At 37.0% G+C, this 22,030-nt stretch overlaps 1 protein-coding gene across 2 annotated transcripts in view; it reads right to left on the reverse strand.

Annotated features, from left to right (window-relative positions):
• The window catches only part of YEATS2 (YEATS domain containing 2), a 113,605-nt gene that overhangs the window by 43,804 nt on the left and 47,771 nt on the right, over positions 1-22,030 (reverse strand). Inside the window, exons 9-16 of one of the 2 annotated variants that reach the window (XM_077754481.1) lie at positions 19,165-19,276; positions 13,238-13,286; positions 10,701-10,877; positions 6,212-6,451; positions 4,546-4,704; positions 2,823-2,926; positions 1,062-1,166; positions 378-560 (exon numbers count right to left, since the gene is read on the reverse strand). In XM_077754481.1, the coding sequence (XP_077610607.1) occupies positions 378-560; positions 1,062-1,166; positions 2,823-2,926; positions 4,546-4,704; positions 6,212-6,451; positions 10,701-10,877; positions 13,238-13,286; positions 19,165-19,276 (1,129 nt within the window). Of the gene's footprint in view, positions 1-377; positions 561-1,061; positions 1,170-2,822; positions 2,927-4,545; positions 4,705-6,211; positions 6,452-10,700; positions 10,878-13,237; positions 13,287-19,164; positions 19,277-22,030 lie in introns of both variants that reach the window. The other variant, XM_077754480.1, reaches the window with a different exon arrangement.

A 22,030-nucleotide genomic window follows, 5' to 3' on the forward strand; every position in this document is an offset into this window, starting at 1 on the left:
TGAAGGAGGGGGGGGGGGGGGGGGGGGGGGAGTCAAGAATCTGTAAAGTGTCATGCAGCCTGAACATCAGATGTGTAAACTGTAGAACTTGCCTACCAGAAATAAAGAAAACAGCAGACCTTGGTCCTGTCAGCTACTCACTTTACTCTTCAACTATTCTGGAGCCCTTTACATGACACGCCCCTGCTCTTGTCAAAGATTACTACAAGAGCAGATGGGCTTAACACTGGCTGACTTGCTTTACCAACAGGGTTTCCATCTACAGGTTTTTCTGGAATCAGAAACCCTATCACTTGAATCCTGTCAGCACCTGCCTATTATTTAGGCAAATGTCATTCAATTACATATTGGCCTCTCCATCCCTACCCAACACAAACCTTGGAGGGTTGAATCTTTGGTGACTGGGACGTCCCTTCCCCCGCAGTTAGGACCTGTTTTTGAGGGGACACAGCTATCATGTGACCCCCTTTCACAGTCACATACTGAGGGAGTGGTGACTGGCTGGCAGCTCCTGTTGCAGGCACATGAGAGGCTTCACCAGGTTCCTGTTTGATGATTACCTATCAAAAAACATGATAATGACACTAAATAAACATTCCATGAGAAAAGCCACTAATATCTGAATCTATTCAGTTTGTAGGAATGAATGATTAATGAAGCTCTATAAAAAAAAAAAAAAACCCACCAGAAGAGTTAAAAAAAAAAAAAATACTGCTTAAATATAGCCCATAAGAGTTATCAAAGGGACCAAAAGTAGGATCTGGATTTGATCCTGTGTTTCTGCAAACCCAACCTAGTCCATTTGTTCTGGATTTTGGTGGCAAACAGCAGAAACACACACACACACCCATCCATCTCTCTGGCTGGACTCCAAAGGCTGCTCTGTGAACATTACTAAATAAATGAAAGCATGTTGCAGGTGTAGGATCTGGTCTTAGAATTAAGGCATACTAAAAAGTAACACGTTGTAAAGTAGTGTCAAGCAACTTCAGTATGCCACAAAAATTACTATGTAACAAAACCATATCAACTCATGGGATAATGATCTAATAAATACTCACTTTTGTGAAAGCTCCAAGTCCTCCTGTTATAGGTTTGGGACTCTGAACCTTAGGGTGACTTCCAATTGGACAAAGAGGTGGCATAGATGCAAACAAAGAATCCTCCTGCTGTGTATGTAAAAATACACACTGTTCAATTACATAAAATAAGTGATTTCAGATATCCCAGTCATTTATATTTAATATAAATCTGTGACATCCTCTAGCAACATAACCATAAAAAAAAAAACCTAAAAGCTCAAAACTCTTTGGAGTCTTCCAAGCCTCCACACTTGCATCTTAATATTGTCTTAGAAACCAATAGCAAGGAAAGGCTATAACCTGGCAAGAACCTATTCATCTGTGCTCCTCATGTGCTGGAAAGACTCCTATCAAATGCCTCTAACATTTGACTGACTCACTGGTGTACGTGTCTAGTCCCCTGCCATACTGTAATCCACTAAAGAAGGACCGGCAGTGTACTTTATTTCTTTTCTATCCCTAGAGCCTAGGGACTAAATAAATACATGAAGCAGGTCATTAGAGTGTTTTACTACTTATACCCTTTCAATAGTACTCACACAACTTGATTTGTTATCTTTACTCCAAATACCCAACACAGGCAGAAATATTTCAATAAGGATTTTTTAAAAAGACAACAAAAAGAACTTAAAGAGTTAATACAAAAGCAACATAGATCAACATTCAAAATTACTGTCATATGTCTCTAATTCTGAAATACAAATTGTAAATTTCAGAGGCAATTTGCCACAAATTAGGGACAAGTAACAAAGTTAAGTACACTGCTTAACTGTGTAATGGAAAGATCAACCAACAATAAAAAACAGACTGGCAGAGAATTACAGCCTTCAAGGCAATTATTACAATTTAGGTATTCATGTAACACAGTGCTCACAGGCAGCACTGAACTCAGAGAAAAATGTCACAATGGACCAGAAAACTATTCAGTATCATTATCACCATAAAGTGCCCACATATAAGAAATGTGTTAGCACTAGTCATGTAGGAGATGATTTCTGAATTCCTAGTTCTTTCTCACCCTCAGTCTCTAGACAGCCACAAACATGACAAGTAAGCTGAATAACTAACCTAATGGTAGGGGCTGTCTTTGCTAAACAGTGACCAGATACCTAGCACTCTAAGCTGAACAAGTCAGATCATATCTGAAGTTCTAATTTTAAAGGCCTTCTTACTCTGAAGAAGGTGGGGGGAGGGGAGAAAGAAAGAAAAGTTGTGGAAAAATTATTTCCAAGTAACTACAAGGCTGACATGTAGAAAAATATATAGATTTACTCCTTGTTGGTAAAAATATAGGAAAAGGAGTATACTGCCAGATGCATAAGGAAAAATTTGTAACAAAGCTGACCCCTCCCCCCTCAAAACAGCTGCCATCTCATCATAGTAAGTTTTCAAATAGATACCAACTGTCCAACTGATGCAAGTGTCTAGAAACACTTTCTACACTCGGAAAACGTCAAGAGAAAGGTAGGGGAGTCTGAACCAGATAGTCTTTCAAGATTCTCATTAGCTTGAAAATTCTACTGAAATTCTTGCTAAGCTTGAACTTACTGTCTTTAGAAACTAGCCAAGTGAGGGGGGAGGGGGGGATGGGCATGGAGGAGGGCACTTTGGGGATGAGCACTGAGTGTTATGTGGAAACTAATTTGACAATAAACTATTTGTTAAAAAATAAAAAAAATAAAATAAAAAAAAACAAAAAAAAAAACCTAGCCAAGTGTAATAATGCACTAAGAGTGTTACCTTGACAGTAGATGTTACAAAACTGCTTCCATGAATTTTAGGAATAGGGGAACCTGTTCCTTGGGAGGCCTGAGAAGCAGTAGAGAGCTTGTTTGTAGGACTTCCTGATAAGCAAGGCAGATGTAAAAATAAAGTACAAAGTAAAATGTACAAAATGTAACTTTAAGGCATTTTCCACCAACCTTCCCTTTTTCCCCCAATATTTTTCATTTTCAAGGGATGAAAACTCACAACCATGAAATTATTATAGAAAAAGTACTTAGAGATTCTTCCTAGAAGTTGACCAACTCATTAACCTAAAAATAGACAAGAAGCTAGTAAGGACATGTAGAAGAGTAATAAGTAAGTAAACATTATATACTCTGCAACTTGTTTACAGTATGTGTGCATTCAAGTGAACGCTAGCTCCATCAAAGTAGTTTCGGGAGGCTAGACCTATTCCAAAGTGCTGCTAACACTAAACATTTTATATTCCATCTGTACAACTGCCTTTAGGGACTGATAACACTAAGTCTCATTATCTATAGTCAACAATAAATCAAGAACAAAGTGGTATTTGATCACCTGCTCCATTTACCAAACTTGCCTGCAAAGACTTTTGGCTGATTCCTAAAACTAAACATCCTCAAAGAATACCTATTTGGCATCTCTAAACATATTCAAAAGGCTATTAAGTAATTTCTAAAAGAAGCACTTTTTTTTTTTTTTTTAAGTTTATTTATTTTGGGAGAGCAAGAGAACATGCAGGAGTAGGGGAGGAGCATAGGAAGAGGGAGGGAGAGAATCTTAAGCAGACTCCATGCTCAGTGTGGAGGCCCACGTGAGGCTTAAACTCATGAACTACGTATGAGATCATGACCTGAGCTGAAATCAAGAGTCAGATGTTTAACTAAGCCACCTAGGCACCCCTGAAAGCAGCACTTTTTAAAGGAATTCCACAATTATAGTCACTGTTAAAGGGCCTAACTTTTCCAAGAAAGTACCCAGAAAGACCCAACATACATTCATGTGTTAAAATCAATTATGTTAAAAAAAAAAAAATCAGCCTCATTATGGTCACTTTTCTTTTCACTATTTCTCTTAAAGCTACAGAAAAGTTTATACATAGATGCATGTGTTTACATGGTTTAACTGAAGGCATTACATAAAATAATGTTAGTGAAAATACTGAGGAAAAAACCTGAAAAGCACTCTCTAGTTATAGATTATGATGACAAACACAACGAACCCAATTCTTATTCTTCCTATCAGAGGTTCCTTTTTGTAACTGCAGAGTTCAATTTCCCTCCCACACACAAAATTTACCTTATTCACAGAAAGGTAAAGATTACTTTTACTTGACTAGTGAAACACATACATAGTCCACGAAGGTACTCTTGTCCTAAAGTTTAATTTAGAAAATAACTACACTGCTTGCAGGCCCAAAAAGAATATATTCCAAATAAAAATAAAATCAACTTTTTTTTTGAAAATTAATTATACCTCACTTTCACTCTTTAGAAATTAAAAAGAAAACAAGTAAATTCCCAAAAAATATAACTTCTATGAAAAGTAAACCTTCCCTCAGAGAAAATGCACTGGAGTTACTATTCCAGATCCCCGCCTCTTTTTTATAGATGAAGATTTCTTTCTTCTATTACATGGCTACTAAGTCCACACTAAGATTTCATCTTTACCCAAGATCAGACCTTGTGGATCGCACAAATACAGATCAAATGCACACCTGTGGTGGGAGTGGTGGCTCCGATAACCTGCCCTGGCTTGTCCAGGATAACATAGGGATTATTAATGACAGAGCTGGCAGTGCCTTGCTTCACATGGACTGGAGTGGAAGTTGGGGTTCGAGGCAGTGGTGATGGACTTGGAGTGGATATGGGGGAACCTTTATTAATAAAAAAGAGAAAAGAGAAACAAAATAAGCCTAAGAGGTATACTCAATCCATCTAAGAAGATGCTGAAGATAATGCAAGAGGGGCAGGGCTACCCGGGCAAACAGGGGCAGAGCTACCAGGGCTAAATGGGAAAAGAGAATGGGCCTGTATATTTCAGCAAGTGAGCAACAGCAGCAGTGTAGCTGAGGCGGGGGTTAGTGTATTTCCCTCTTCACATCTTTGCATCAGCAGTGAGTTTTTAAAAAATAGATTCTGAGGTGCTAGCCCAGACCCACTAAATATAAACCTGTGCTTTAACAAGATTCTCCCCTATACATTCATCCCAAGGCACATTAAAGTTCAAAAAGCAGAGCTTTATGTAACAGTGTGGAACCGTTTAATCCCTAGATAATAAAACTCTTAACAACTTGGGCAGATTGTTATAAATAATGGTTATATTCAAAGACACTAAATTAGAGGAAAGAAGTGAACAGCTAGACTTACAAACCAGGCAGGAATCTTGATTTATAATTAATCTCCAATAGGAAAATATGAAATTCGTCCACCCAAAACAAAAGTCTGTCAATACTATGTCGGAGCTACAATCCAGAGATACCTGTTTCCATAGAACACTCTCAAAGGTTACCCATGTATCACTAAACATCCTCAATGGTTTTTTTTATCGACTGAAAATTTGTCATCCATGAATTTCTCTAAATTTCAAACCAATTTATATGTCAGCCTATTTCACCTCTGAAGCAGCAAGCTCCAAAATGCTTCTAACTTGTAGGTAAAATTATACGTCCTTCTCCTTTCATGAATTTCAAAAACTTGGTTATTTCTGCTCAGTTGTCTGTTCTTAGCACTGAAGACTCCTTTTCTTTCCCTTCATATACAGAGGCCTCCCACTGCCTAGATATTTCTACAGACTCTCTTTCATGTCTTTTCTGAAGTGGTACAGCCAAGACCATAAAGTATATTCCTACTAGAAGCCTACCTAACATGAGACTGTCATGAGACAGTGGACAAGTAAAGTAAAAGTGAAGGCTCAGAACTACCCACTGATAACAGGAATGAGTAATTTTCCAGTGTGGTTAGAGAGTATAAAAGACCTTTCAATCCCAAGCCAATTCCCACCTTTGAAACTTTAACTCCACATCAAAAGGCCTCTAAATTTTTATTAGTAGTCACTCAGGTTTCCATATATAATCCAGAAACTTAATTTCTACCTTAGCTGAAGGTACATCCTTAGCTGTTTACATCCTAGTAAACATTTTACCTGCACAATTCCTGGAGATGAAACTTGAGTGCTTTGAACTTCATTTTTTTCCTTGTAACTATTTTCATATGAAAGAACTTCTTCTGTTTTTGTTTTGTGACAGCTTTGCTAATCAATAACTCACTTGTTACAGAAACAAAAACCCTACTTAAAAGAACTTTAAAAAAAGCCATAATACTTTGTTTTTGTCATTCCAACAATTTTTATACACATCAACTTGATACACATCATCTATCTACCTGAAACAATCTTGCAGCTCATGGTGATGGGTTGGAAGGACTTTCCAGGTGACTCAGGATTAGGAATCTGACTTTGTGGTACAATTTTGCAGCTTGATGCTATTGGCTGAAAAGCTGAATTGCCATGAGAACAAAAGGTAACTTTCTGGGATGTTGTCATTTTGGTGGGTGTTCGTTCCAATGAAGATGGCAAAGAATAAAATGTAGTGTGCCTCTCAGCTTCAGTGTTGGCTGGGAACCCTATTTGAAATGAAACAAGCAAATAAGTCATAAATTGCTTAGAAATAAAACCTTAGCGTCATGGGTAAAGAATGAAATGATAAAAATCCCTTATCATTTCAACAATCATTTTTATACCACTTACTAGGAGAAAATACACAATTGACAGAATATATGAGTCCTTTATACATTTTTGGGTGAAATGTAAATTAACACGTTTAGAATCATTTTACTAAAATGCTTCTTTCAAAATTTAGAAAATATTAACTATAAAGCACGAATAATATAAAAAGTACATTAAGTGTATTAGGTTCTGCCATTTTTTATACAAACTGAAAAACTTTAACTTAGAAAAAAAGAAAAACTCAAAAGAAAGCATTTGCTTAGGGGAGCCTGAGTGGCTCAGTCGGTTAAGCATCCGACTTCAGTTCAGGTCATTATCTAACAGCTCATAGTTTGAGCCCCATGTCAGGCTCTGTACTGACAGCTGAGAGCCTGAAGCCTCCTTCAGATTCTATGTCTCCCTCTCTCTCTACCCCTCCCCTGATTTATGTTCTGTGTCTCTCTCTCAAAAATATACATTAAAAAAAAAGAAGAAAAAAGCATTTGCTTAATCTAATAATGCCCTATTTTGCTAAATGCCCATGAAGAAGGTGCAACTGAAATTTAAAGAATAGTTAAAATTTATAAAAGGACTAAAATATTAACATCACATTAAAATGTAGGCTTAGAGATTGATGCCATTTAGAACCAGTTTTATATCTTATAATAAAAGTGATTTAATGATATACTTAAGTTATTAAATGAAAAAATACCGTATTCAAAATACATTTGCTGATGATGAATCTTATATTGTATTTTTAATTCCAGTATGGTTTAATGCATGGTGTTATATTAGTTTCAGGTGTACAATGTAGTGATTCAACAACTCTAAACTTTACTCAGTGCTCATCACGACAAGTGCACCCTTAATCTTCATTACCTATTTCATCCATCCACCTACCCATTTCCCGGTAACCATCAGTTTGTTCTCTATAATTAAGAGTCTATTTTTTTGTTGGTCTTTTTTTCGTTTGTTTGTTTCTAAAACCCCACAAATGAGTGAAATCACATGGTATTTGTTTTTCTCGGACTTATTTCACTTAGCATTATACTCTCTAGATCCATTCATATTGTTGCAAATGACAAGTCAGATTCTTTTTATGGCTGAGTAATATTCCATTGTACATATATACCACATCTTTGTCCATTCATCAGTCAATAAACACTTGAGCTGTTTCCTAATTTGGCTGTTGTAAATAATGCTGCGTGTATCTTTTCAAATTTGTGCTTTTGCATTCTTTGGGTAAATACCCTGTAGTGGAATTACTGCATCACACATATGGTTATTCTATTTTTAATTTTTTAGGGAAAATTCATACTGTTTTCTTCCACAATGGCTGCACAATGGCTGCATTCCTCCCAACAGTGCACAAGGGTCCTCTTTTCTCCATATCCTCACCCACACTTACTGTTTCTTGTGCTGTTGATTTTAGCCATTCTGACCAGTGTGAGGTGATGTCCCCTGGTAGTTTTGATTTGTGTTTCCCTGACGATGGGTGATGTTGAGCATCTTTTCATGTGTCTGTTGGCCATCTATATGTCTTCTTTGGAGAAATGTCCGTTTATGCCTTCTGCCCATTTTTTTTAACTGAATTATTTGTTTTTATGGTGTTGAGTTGTATCAGTTCTTCATATATTTTGGATACTAACCCTTTATCTGATAGGTCATTTTCAGGTATCTTCTCCCATTCTCTAGGTTGTCTTTTGGTTTTGTTGACAGTTTCCTTTGCTGTGCAGAGCTTTTCTATTGATGCGGTCCCAACAGTTTACTTTGTTTTTGTTCCTCTTGACTTAGGAGACATATCTAGGAAAGTGTTGCTACTCCAGGTGTCAGAGAAATTACTGCCTGGACTCCCTTCTACAATTTTTATGGCTTCAGGTCCCACATTTAGGTCCTTAGTCCATTTTGAGTTTTTGTGTGTGGTGTAAGAAAGTGGTCCTGTTTTATTCTTTTCTATGCTGCGGTCCAGTTTTCCCAACACCATTTGTTGAAGAGACTGTCTTTTTCCCATTGCATAGTCTGGCCTCCTTTATCAAAGACTAATTGACAATATACGTGTGGGTTTATTTCTGGGTTTTCTATTCTGTTCCATTCATCTATGTGTCTACTGCTGTCCCGGTACCATAGTGTTTTGGTTATTACTCCTTTGTAGTAGATCTTGAAACCTGAGATTGTGACACTACACATTTTATTCTTCTTTTTCAAGATTACTTTGCTTCAGGGGCACCTAGGTGGCTCAGTAGGTTGGGCGTCCGACTTCGGCTCAGGTCATGATCTCGCCATGAGCCCCGCGTCGGGCTCTGTGCTGACAGCTAGCTCAGAGCCTGGAGCCTGCCTTGAATTCTGTGTCTCCCTGTCTCTCTGACCCTCCCCTGTTCACACTCTCTCTTGCTCTCTCTCAGAAAAAATTAAAAAACCATTTTTTTTAATTTAATAAAAAAAAGATTACTTTGGCTCTTTGGGTTCTATACAAATTTTGGGTTTGTTCTAGTTCTATGAAAAATGCTGTTGGTAATTTGATCGGGATTGCATTAAATTGCTTTGGGTAGTATGGACACGTTAACATATTTGTTCTTCCATCCATGAGTATGGAGTATCTTTCCACTTGTTTGTGTAATTTTCAATTTCTTTCATCAATGTTTTATAGTTTTCAGAGTATAGATCTTTCATTTCCTTCAGTTTACTCCTAGGTATTTTATTCTTTTAGTTTGATTGTAAACGGGATTGTTTCTTTGATTTCTTTTTCTGCTGCTTCATTACTAGTGTGTGGAAATGCAACAGACTTCTGTATATTGATTTTGTATCCTGTGACCTTACTGAATTCATCAGTTCTAGTAGTTTTTTTGGTGGAGTCTTTTGGGTTTTTTATATATAGTACCATGTCATCTGCAAATAGTGATAGTTTTACTTCTTCTTTACCAATTTGGATGCCTTTGATTTATTTTTCTTGTCTGATTGCTGTGGCAAGGACTTCCAGCATTATGTTGAATAAAAGTGGTGAGAGTGGACATCCTTATCTTGTTCCTGACCTTAGGAGAACGGAGTATGATGTTAGTTGTGGGTTTTCACAAAAATGGTCTTTATCATGTTGATGTATGTTCCCTCTAAACCTACTCTGCTAAAGGTTTTTATCAGGAGTGATGTACTTTGTCAAATGCTTTTTCTTCATCTATTGAAATGATCAGATGGTTTTTATCCTTTCTGTTGTTGATGTGATGTATCATGCTGATTGATTTTCAAATACTGAACTACCTATGCATCCAGGAATGAATCCCATTTGATCATGATGAATAATTTTTTTAATGAATTGCTGGATTTGATTTGCTAATATTTTGTTGAGGATTTTTGCATCTATGTTTATCAGAGATACTGGCTTGCAGTTCTCTTTTTTTGTAGTGTCTTTATCTGGTTTCAGTATCAGGGCAATGTTGGCCTCAGAGAATGCTGGCCTCAGGAAGCTTTCCTTCCTCCTTTATTTTTTAGAGTAGTTTGAGAAGTATAGGTATTAATAATTCTTTAAACGTTTGGTAGAATTCACCTGTGAAGCTGTCTGGCCCTGGACTTGTTTGCTGGGCATTTTTTGATTACTGATTCAATTTCAATGCTGGTAACTGGTTTTTTTAAATTTTCAGTTTCTTCCTGATTCAGTTTTGGGAGGTTATATGTTTCTAGGAATTTATTCATTTCTTCTAGGTTGTCCAATTTGTTATCATATAATTTTTCATAATATCCTCTTATAATCCTTTGTATTTCTATGGTGTCAGTTGTTACATGCACTTTAAATAAGATTAGATAACATTCAGTTTCTGTTCACACAACTAGACATACAACCAAAAAGTCTTCCTGTAACATAATATATGAAACCATTAAAATCATTAACAAATTAACATTTAATGCCTTTTAATGAGTTTTATGTTGTTAAAGCATGTAGAGCTTCATGGAAAAATTTTTCCTAAGAAGAATAAGGATTTGGCTATTTTCACAACTGGACTGTGTAGGTAGAGGCAGCATGCCTACTTATGGAAAATTTAATTTCCATACACTCCTCAATCTCTATAGGCAGCAGTTCAATATCATATTATACAAATGAGAGAAAGGAATGCCCCAGAGACTGTGATTCCTCTGTACAAGGAAAAATTCATTTCCCTTTAAGGAAAAATATATTACCTTTCTCCACACAAGTATCAGGTACTGGCTCATTTGACTGCTTTATCGGTGAGGAAGCTTTCACTGGGGCTGGAATGGTCAAAGGCAAAGATGGTGGGGCATCAGAGATGTCTGACTCGGAAGACTGAGGATAAATGGAGTCTTCTCCAAGAGAATGTCGGTGGAGCTCAACATCCACTACCTACACAATCAGGCAACAATTGGGCTCATGAATCCATCATCAGTGTCACAGAAAGCCCCAAACTTGTCTAAGAGCGTAGTACTCTAAGAGACGTGACAAATGATTTTTAATCATACTTCAAAGGCAGTTTCAATCTAAGAACTAAAGGACTTATCCCAGAATGTAATCTAGTTTGGTTTAATAGATAGATAACTCAGTGAAACCAATCATATTATTGGGGCCTTTCTATTTGCTATTTCTATGCCTTAGAACACTTTTCCCCCATAAATCTTTGTAAGACTGACCCTTTCTCATCATTAAGTCTCAATCAAATGTCACCTTCTCAGAGTCTTTCCTAACCAACCTAGCTAAAGCAACTCCCTTATCCCCCAGCTACTCTCTTCTTTATAACACTTATTTTAAATGACATTATCTGATTTCTTTTTGTTTACTATATATCTTCTTCCCATTCTCAACACAATCAAGAGTATAACTCCTTAAGAACAGCAGCTATCTCTCTGTATCCCTAGTACAGGACCAGTGTCTCCTATATAATACATGCTCAATAAGTATCTTTTGATACAACAAAGCACATTTCTCTAAACAGAATAAGGTTTAATTAGCTAATTCTACCTATAATGGCTACTGCTGAGATAGCATTAATAACAACAACAACAACAACAACAAAGTGCAAGGAAGGGTATTGGGAAGAAGAACAAAGTTGGAGGTCTCATTTCTAGACTTCAAAACTTATTATTACAAAACTATAGTAATCAAAACCATGTGGTACTGGCATCAAGAAGACATATAGACCACTGGAATAAAATGTCCCCTCATATGTAGGGCCAAATTATTTTTCACAAGAAGCCAAGATCACTGGGAAAAGAACTATCTTTTCAACAAATGGTTCTGGGAAAACTGGATATCCACATGCATTAGAATGAAAGTGGACCTTTACTTCACACCATATACAAAAATTAACTCAAAAGACCCAAACATAAGACCTAAAACAATAAAACACTTAGATGAAAATATAGGGTCAAAGCTTAATGAACCGGATTTGGCAATGATTTCTTGGATATGACACAAAAAGCACAGGCATCAAAAGAAAAAACAAACACTAGGCTACATCAAAATTAAAAACTTCTGTGCATCAAAGGATACAATCAACAGAAAGAAAAGGCAATAATACACAGAATGATCTGATGAGAAATTAATATCAAGAATATAGAGAGAACTCCTTAAACTCAAAAACGAAAAACCAAACACCTGATTCAAAAATGGGCAAAGGATCTGATTGGACATTTCTCCAGAGAAGACATCAAGCAGCCAATAAACAACGAAAAGATACTCAACATCAGTGATCATTAGGAAAATGCAAACCACAAGGAAATACCACCTGACACTCGTTAGTTTGGCCACTATCAAAAAAATAGAAAACAGTAAGTTCTGGGAAACATGTGGAGAAACTGGAACCATCGTGCACTGTTTGTGGGAATGTAAAATGGTGCAGCTGCTATAGAAAGGGTGGCTATCCTCAAATATTAAAAACAGAACTACAATGGGGCGCCTGGATGGCTTTATCAGTGGACTGTACAACTACTTATCTTGGCACTGTGGGTTCAAGCCCCATGTTAGGTGTAAAGATTACTTTTAAAAAAAATCTTCCAAAAAAAACCCCCACAAAAAACAGAGCTACCATATGATCTAGCAATTCCACTGTCTTGGGTATATCCAAAAGAGCTGAACACATAGACTCAAACAGATATCTATACACCCATGTATGGTGTTCTTAGCAGGATTACTCAAATAGCCAAAAGATGTAAGCAATTCAAGTGTTCATTAGCAGATACCTGGATAAACAAAATGTATATACATACAATGGAATAATATTCAGCCTTTTTTAGGAAGGAAATTCTGATGCATGCTACAACACAGAGGAACCTTGAGAAGATTCTGCTAAGTAAAATGTGCCAATCAAGAAAAAAAAAAAGCAGACTGTATAATTCCACTTATATGATACCTAGAGTAGTCAAAACTTTACAGAGACCAAAAGTAGAAGGGTGGCTGCCAGGAGATGAATAGAAAGGGTAATGGAAGTTAATGTAAATGGGTACAGTTTCAGTTTCCAAGATGAGAGAGTTTGGGAGATGGATGACAGCAGTATGTGCATAAAAATGGGAGTATATTTAATACCTCTTAATTGTACAAATATTGCTAAAATGATACATTTTATGTGCACTTTTACCACTGTTTTAAAATTTTAAAAGGGATTAAGAAAAACTGTTTAAAAAACTTGGCACTCATTTTTTTCGTAATTAGAAATGAAGATCAATTTTCATTCTACTTATTCCCAAATAATACTATAGGAAAAAACCTACCGTCTCTGCTCCAAGAGTCTGCAAGCCAGTATAAGTTCTATCCAGCTATTGAAAGACAAAAGAAGAGTACTTAGTTTCACTAGGCTTAATTATAAATCTGAGGATACAATCTCATCTAAAACCCCTTTCACGCGTCTTCCTAACACAGGATCTATTTTTTCCATAATATTTCTATTCATCAGTTCAATAAAAACCCTCTTAATTGGAGGGATGAGTAAAATTAATAAAACAACCTCAAGCATATAGGTAGTCATTGTATGTTTAATATAAACTATACACTTCTAAAAGCATTCTAAACACTATCTAAAAATGGAGGAAGTTTTACACAAAAAGATGTTTACTACAGCATTAGTGATAGCTGGAGATATAAAAGTCCAGCTTTAGAGGAATGCTTAAGTAAATCTTGAACCATCAACAAGTATTACATAGCCATTTAGATGGTGTTTACAAAGATGATGTAAAAAATGTTAACATAAACAAAATTTACACTTACCTACAAAAAGGCTAAGTTCTTATTCCTGTATTTTATTTATATTTTATCTCATTAAAAAAAACTGTACACACACACACACGAATATTAGTCACAAAAAAGAATGTAATCTTGCCACTTGCACCAATTTGGATGGACCTCGAGGTTATTATGCTAAGTGAAATAAATCAGAGAAAGACAAATACCATAGGATTTCACTGATATGTAGAATCTAAAAATCAAAACAAATGAACGAACAAAAACCAGAAACAGACCTATGAATACAGAGAACAAACTGGTGGTTGCCAAAGAGGACAGGGATACAGTGTTGGACAAAATAAGTGAAGGAGATTAAGAGGTACAAACTTCCAGTTATAGAAGTCACAGGGATGAAAAGTACAGCTTAGGAAATACAGTTGATAATATTATAATAATTGTGTACAGTGACTACACTCATCAAGTTGAGCACTGTGTACAGAAATGTCAAATCACTATGCTGTATACCTTAACTCAGATAACACTATATGTCAACTGTATTTCTATAAAAATAAATAAAAATCAGAAAAACTTTTTGTTTAACATAAACAATTTGTTCCTCAACATTTTTGCTTTGCTTGAACCAATAAAGCACTCAAACACCCACCCCCGAAAAAAAAAAAAATCTGTGGAACTGATCAATATAAACATTAAACAGTAAGATCAATGGTGGAAAACTATTAAGTTTGGTAAAAAAAAAAAAAAAAGAAAGATGATTTACTAGTTAGTAAATAGAAAACTCTAAGACTTGCAAAAAGTGTATTTCAAGTTCTGGCTGAGGTCCTTAGCAGCCAACACGGACATGACAACTCAGTCATAAGATCTAGTTTCATAACAGAAAAGGCAACACAGGGTGGATTCATACTAGTTCGATGGAGGAGATCTAGAGTTTTAATACTTAAACCTTTGCCAACTGTATGACTGTTAAAAGGATGTGGCCAATTTTAGGCTATTCCATTTTCTTTTTTTCCTGTTTTAGTTTTCGTTCCTATTTTGTTTAATTTATGTTCATATTCTCCACAGCATGGAAATAATAGTCTCGCTGTAATCTGTAGTAGCCTATGTTTCATTCTTGGGACTATACTCTATGAGAGATATTGATAAACGAAAACTGTTAACAAAATGGCAAGAGAAATTAGAAAGCACAGTGTACAAGGAATGTTACAAGAATAGGTTCTGCCTGGGGCGCCTGGGTGGCTTAGTCAGTTAAGCGTCCGACTTTCACTTAGGTCATAATCTCGCGGTTCGTGGGTTTGAGCCCCGCGTCGGGCTCTGTGCTGCCTGCCAGCTCAGAGCCTGGAGCCTGTTTCAGTCTGTGACTCCCTCTCTCTCTGACCCTCCCCTGCTCATGCTGTCTCTCTCACTCCTAGAAATAAATAAAAATATTAAAAAAAAAAAAAGAATAGGTTCTGCCTGGAGATGATTTAAGAAGAGCCGATTTAAGAAGAGCCATGAAGGCTGTGTCATTGAACATTTTTAGAGTTCTTATAAACAACACTAAGTCCCATCCTGTGCTATTTCAGAAGTCAAACTAGGACAAAGAAGATCAAGGTTAAAAAAAAAAAGTGCAATTTTACTTAAATTTATGAAAGAATCTTCCAAAAGTTTATTTACAAAATGAATAAAAGGGCTATTTTGGGAATTGCTGTGCTCCATGGTGATGGCACATCAGAAATGCAGCATGTGGGCATTTCCTACATTCTGGGACCTTTAAATTTTACATACCTCTAATACTTGAGTATTTAGTACTTAATGTAATTATTACAGGATCAAATATAGATGGTTAAGTACTGCAGCATTTCAAAACACAGAGAGATCACTACAGGTTTAGTCAGGAAAAGTTGCATAGGAATCTGAACTTGAAGAATGGAAAGAATTCAAACAAGCATTACAAAAAAGAAAAAAGAAAGAAGAAAAAAAAAAAAAGACACAAGAGAAGAAGGTCCAGGGCATTTCTGGGACATGAATAACTGATCTGGCTGGAGTAGGATGTCCATGCAGGGGATTAGTGTGAGATAATTTAGGAGAAATGTGTGGAGTCAAAATATGAAGAGCCCTGAATAGTAGTCAGGGTAGTCTGAACTTGAGTAAAGGGAATTCAATGAAGGTTTCTTAGAGAGGAATAGCATAATGGTTTTCCTATTTCAGGAAGACTAATCTGATGGTGTGAAGAATGGATTTAGGGTAAAGGAGACAGATTAGAATTAAAGAAGTTAATCAGGAGACAGTAGAATAATGGCCTCGGCAAGAGCAGGAAAGGTGAAGGGTAGAATCTAAGATGATGAAGAAAGAATAATGTTCTGCAAATGAACAAATATTTAGGATAAAAAGGGAAGAATCCAAGATGGCTATGAGATTTAGCAAAGCAATAAAAGGGAAAACATTCCAGTAAAAACAAAGATCACATGGTCACAACACAGGTGTTCAAGGCCTGAAGGCCAATCAACACATAACAAATAATAAAATTAACTTTCCTAGAAAAGCTAGGATTAACTTAAAGAAGTTAATCAGGAGACCGTAGAATAATGGCCTCGGCAAGAGCAGGAAAGGTGAAGGGTAGAATCTAAGATGATGAAGAAAGAATAATGTTCTGCAAATGAACAAATATTTAGGATAAAAAGGGAAGAATCCAAGATGGCTATGAGATTTAGCAAAGCAATAAAAGGGAAAACATTCCAGTATAAACAAAGATCACATGGTGACAACACAGGTGTTCAAGCCCTGAAGGCAAATCAACACATAACAAATAATAAAATTAACTTTCCTAGAAAAGCTGATAAGAAAACTTAAATATTGTCATTTTAAAAACACTGTGCCTCAGGGCACCTGGGTGGCTCAGTTGGCTAAGCATCCAATTGGGCCCGGGTCACAGTATCACAGTTCACAATTTGAGCCTGGCATTGGGCTCTGTGCTGACAGCTCAGACCCTGGAGCCTGCTTCAGATTCTATGTCTCCCTCTCTCTCTGCCCCTCCCCAGCTCATTCTCTATCTCTCAAAAATAAATGAAAATAGGGGGGTGCCTGGGTGGCTCAGTCAGTTGCACATCTGACTTCAGCTGAGGTCATGATCTCACAGTTCATGCGTTCAAGCCCTGCCTTGGGCTGTGTGATGACAGCTCAGAGCTTGGAGCCTACTTTGGATTCTGTGTCTTCCTCTCTCTTTGCCCCTCCTTGCTCACACTCTGTCTCTTTCTCTCTCAAAAACAAACATTAAGAAACAAATTTTTTTTAATGAAAACCTCTAAATGAATGAATGAATGAATAAAATATAAACACTGTATCTCAAATTTCCACCAGGAACTCTAAGTGATAGGGACATTATAATAACATGAGAACTATGTAAACAGTTCCTTTTATTTTAGAAATTAGGGCTGGGCCCAGTGCAGTATAAGATGGTATGTGCAGTGCTTAAAGTAAAAAGAAAGCAACTATTTTAGACCTTCCTCTAATTAAGTGGGACCATATATTGCCCCTCTCTGAACAAAGTGGCTGTATGTGTTTTATCTCATTTCAGTTCTTCTCCTAGGTCATAAAGCAATCTAGTCTTAGAGTAATCTCTCAAAAATAACTTAAACACAAAGTTTAACAGTGCTATCTATCACCAATGGAGACTGAATTTTAGCCTTAAGGTTGAAAGTATTTGTTGGGTGCCAGGGTGGCTCAGTTGGTTAAGTGTCCAACTTCAACTCTGGTCATGATCTCACAGTTCATGAGTTTAAGCCCCACGTCAGGACTCTGTGCTAAGAGCTCAGAGCCTGGAGCCTGCTTCAGACTCTGTGCCTCCTTCTCTCTCTGCCCCTCTCCAGCTCACATTCTGTCTCTCGTGCTCTCAAAAATAAACAAGCATTAAAAAAAAAAAAAGAAAGAAAAGAAAAGAAAAGAAAAAAGAAAAGGTTGTATTTGTAAAACAAAGGGAACTAAAAGGGAGTTCTGCAGATGTATTGACATTCATTTAGTTCAATTTTGGGAGCCAGTAATGGGAATAATGTGGTAAACCACAAAGTAAAGATGCTTTGGGAGAAGTTTAATATTAGAATTTTATCTTATGTAGAGAGAAAATTAGAAATTTAATTAGAAAAAGACAAAAACAAAAAACAGAAAATAGGGGCAGGAGAAATTGCCCACAATGTCATTACTACAACTATGCTAACATTTTGGTATATTTCTTTTGTGTTTTTTCCACCTATTTAAAATCACAGTTGACCTTCATACTATACATACATTTTGCTTTTCACTTGCTATAGTTGGTAGTTTTTCTCCAGGTATAGAAAACACTTCATAAAATATAACTTACAATGGCTGAATAAATGTGGATATACCAATGAAGGAGTTCTTAAAATACAAAATTACAACTTTGTACAGTACTTTAAATTTTCTAAAACATGTTCACTTCTGTCCTAATATTTCTAAGATAAACATATTCTATATCCTTATGAAATAAGGCTTAGTATTTGCCTCATTTTACACAAAAAAGTAAATAGGTTTTTTAAAATGTTTATTTATCGTGTGTGAGAGAGAGAGAGAGGGCAAGAGAATCCCAAGCAGGCTCCATGCTCAGTTCAGAGCCCAACATGGGGCCTGATCTCACAAACCATGAGATCATGACCTGAGCCAAAATCAAAAGATAGATGTTTAACTGATTGAGCCACTCAGGTGTCCTGTAAATAGCTTTTTTTTTAAAAAAAGGATTTCAGGGGCGCCTGGGTGGCTTAGTCAGTTAAGCTTCCGACTTTCGCTTAGGTCATGATCTCGCGGTTCGTGGGTTCGAGCCCCGCGTCGGGCTCTGTGCTGCCTGCCAGCTCAGAGCCTGGAGCCTGTTTCGGAGTCTGTGACTCCCTCTCTCTCTCCGAGAAATAAATAAAACATTTAAAAAAAATTTTTTTTCACTTAGTCCCAGGTAACACAGTTAACAGTGAGCTTTGATCAGAGACTCAAGTCTTCTGATTATCTGACCAGTTCATCTTTTTAAAGAATATACATTCTGCTATAATGCAACCGCTCCCCCAACCTTCAGAGAAAAAAGAGTCTTGTAGCAGTATGCATAACACAATCAAAAACATTAATCCTGCTTCCACTGTCTTTAGCCACTTCTCTCAAGGCCTAATCCATTGCTTTAAGTAATGTTCCAGACAAAAAGAGGAACTTCAGGGGTGCCTGACCTGGGTAAGATAAGTTGATTGAGTGTCTGACTTTTGATTTCAGCTCAGGTCATGATCCCAGGGTCGTGGGATTGAGCCGGGCTCCACACTGAGTTTTAAGCAGGCATGGGGCCTGATTAAGATTCATATTCTCTCCCTTCCCCATGCCACCCCCCCGACCCCGCCTCACACAGTCTCTCTAAAACAGTCTCTCTAAAATTAAAAAAAAAAAAAAGAAGAGGTACTTCATTTCTGAAAAGCAGTGTTTTGTTAACAATACCTTCAGATTATGTATGATATCTATTCGTTTGTTCTGGCTGTCCTTAAAGTGAACTTGAACTCTGACAGGAAACTCGCCCCAGCCTCTTCTGGTGAGGTGAAAAGGAGGCTCTCTAGGGAAAAGCAGATATTAATGCATTATGCCATAGTCAGTCTCTCATTCTAGACAGGAAAAGTTTTCTCATATTGGGTACGTTAGAAATTCAGAGCCTCTGACAATCATTTACATTTCCTCATTTGAAGCTAAATCAGTATGCTGAATTTTGCTAAGATGCTAAAAGAAAAACTGAACTCAAACCTACATTAAACTTAATTACTGAACAGTTAAAGCTAAGTTATTTATAGTATATAATCCAATATCATTATTTTCACAGACATGGATTCAAGGTGATTTGATGGATATCACATATTAGAAGCCAGAATCCTTGACCGCTACTTGACAGACACAGGCTGTGAGGAATATGTTCCTTACCCCAGACATTCATATTTATTCCTCCACTCTGACAAAAACAAAATAAATCACAAATGCTCAATCTGAGAGTGACAATTTATTTCAAACTGTACACTAACCTGATTTAAAGGATCAAATGTTCACATTATGATCTTCCCCAAACAGTGATTATAATTTTAGTGGATAGTGTGAATGCTAACTGGTTTAGACAATTTTTAGTCAAAATAGAATTTGTGAAAGAAAGAAAAAGGAAAGCTGATAAAAAAAGACTAGCAAATTGTTAACTAATGCTGGGTATATGAGGGTTCAAGATACTCTACTTTTGAATATGTTTGGAATTTTCTGTATAAATTTTTTTTTTTTTACTTTTTTAAAAAAATGTTTTATTTATTTCTGAGAGAGAGAGAGAGAGAATGAGCAGGGGAGGGTCAGAGAGAGAGGGAGACAGAATCTGAAACAGGTTCCAGGCTCTGAGCTAGCTGTCAGCACAGAGCCCGACGCGGGGCTCAAACCCACAAACCGTGAGATCATGAACTGGGCCGAAGTCAGACACTTAACCGACTGAGACACCCAGGCGCCTCCATATAAAAATATTTTAAACTTAACTGAGAGAACTTCATGTACTCAAAAATAATACGGTTTAAAAAAAAAATAATACGGTTTAAGTTAACAGGGGAGAAAGAATGCTTTAAAATGAAAATGTTCATTATGAATCACTGCCTTGGAATTACTATAATGAGAGAAGATGCCAAGATGACAGGGAGGAAGGAACATTCAGCTGGATGTGCTTTTTGAAAACTAAGAAGAGACATGAATTCAGTAACGGCAGAGTCTAAGAACACACCCTGAGAGAAGTCTAACAACAGGTCTGAATTATCAAGCACACAACCAGAGGCTACCAGGAAGGCTCAAGACAGGACAAATCCCTGAGCATGAGAGTAGTGTGGAAAGGAGAAAAAGCAATAGCTATATTATAAACCAGAGAGAAAGAAAACGAGAATGCCTTGGATGGGAGAAACCAGTTGAACACCAGCTGAGTTAGTAAGTAAAGTAGCTATGATGTTGGTAATATAGGTCCACACAGAAATTTAAAAGTTTGGGGTCAAATAAGAAGGCTGACTTGAGACAGTAATTTGAAAAGGGATGAAGTGGGGTCGAGGCAGGGTGAACTTAATAATTAAAGTTCCACTGATGACATGTTTGGTCATTTAAATTCCAGTAAAGCTAAGTAGACAGCCTAAATTCATTTTTCAACATGCGTCAATTATACTGTTTGTATGCTCAAGTTCTCTTACAACAGTATTGCAAATTAGCAGTGTTCCTCAATTGATATACACTGGCTAAACTCTCATGAATGAACAGGAAGGACTGCTACCAGAGAAGACACACAAACAGCATAAAGGCCAGGAAAAAGGAACAACACTTTTAACAGGAAATTTCTCCCTAACCATATTCTTCGAAGCAAAAAAAGGAACATAAGACTTACCAACAGACATCACCTATGGCAAAATTAAGCTTCAAAAGATGTATGTATGTCACACACAAAAAGACTGCTTCCCCCAGACTTTATTTCTGGATTCCTTATAGAAGATGAAATGTGTCAGTGACCAAGAATGAAAATCATAGAATACTGGGTTCAAAAAAAAAAGGGGGGGAGGCTCTACTAGAAATACAGCATGGAGTACAACTCTTTGTCCAACTAATTAATTCAAATGGTCAACCCGTCTTTTTTTTTTTTAATAGTTTATTGTCAAGTTGGTTTCCATATTAACACCCAGTGCTCATCCCCACAAGTGCCCTCCTTCTTGCCCATCACCCCCCTTCCCCTCTCCCTCATCCCCACTAGCCCTCAGTTTGTTCTCAGCATTTAAGAGTCTCTCATGGTTTGCTTCCCTCCCTCTCCCCAACTATTTTTCCCCTTCTTGTCCCCCATGGTCCTCGGTTAAGTTCCTCCTAATCCACCTATACATGCAAACATATGGTATCTGTCCTTCTCTGCCTGACTTATTTCCACTCAGCATAACACCCTCAAGTTCCATCCATGTTACTACAAATGGCCAGGTTTCATTCTTTCTCATTGCCATGTAGTATTCCATTGTATAGATAAACCATATCTTCTTGATCCATCCGTCAGTTGGACACTTAGGCTCTTTCCATATTTGGGCTACTGTTGAGAGTGCTGCTATGAACATTGGGGTCCATGTGCCCCTATGGATCAGCACTCCTGCATCCCTTGGGTACATTCCTAGCAGTGCTATTGCTGGGTCATAGGGGAGTTCTATTGTTAATTTTTTGAGGAACCTCCACACTGTGTTCCAGAGGGGCTGCACTAGTTTACATTCCCACCAACAGTGTAGGAGGGTGCCCATTTCTCCACATCCTCGCCAGCATCTATGGTCTCCTGATTTGTTCATTT

Source organism: Crocuta crocuta, unplaced genomic scaffold, assembly GCF_008692635.1.
Source record: "Crocuta crocuta isolate KB4526 unplaced genomic scaffold, BGI_CrCroc_1.0 scaffold70, whole genome shotgun sequence".
Taxonomy (NCBI): domain Eukaryota; kingdom Metazoa; phylum Chordata; class Mammalia; order Carnivora; family Hyaenidae; genus Crocuta; species Crocuta crocuta.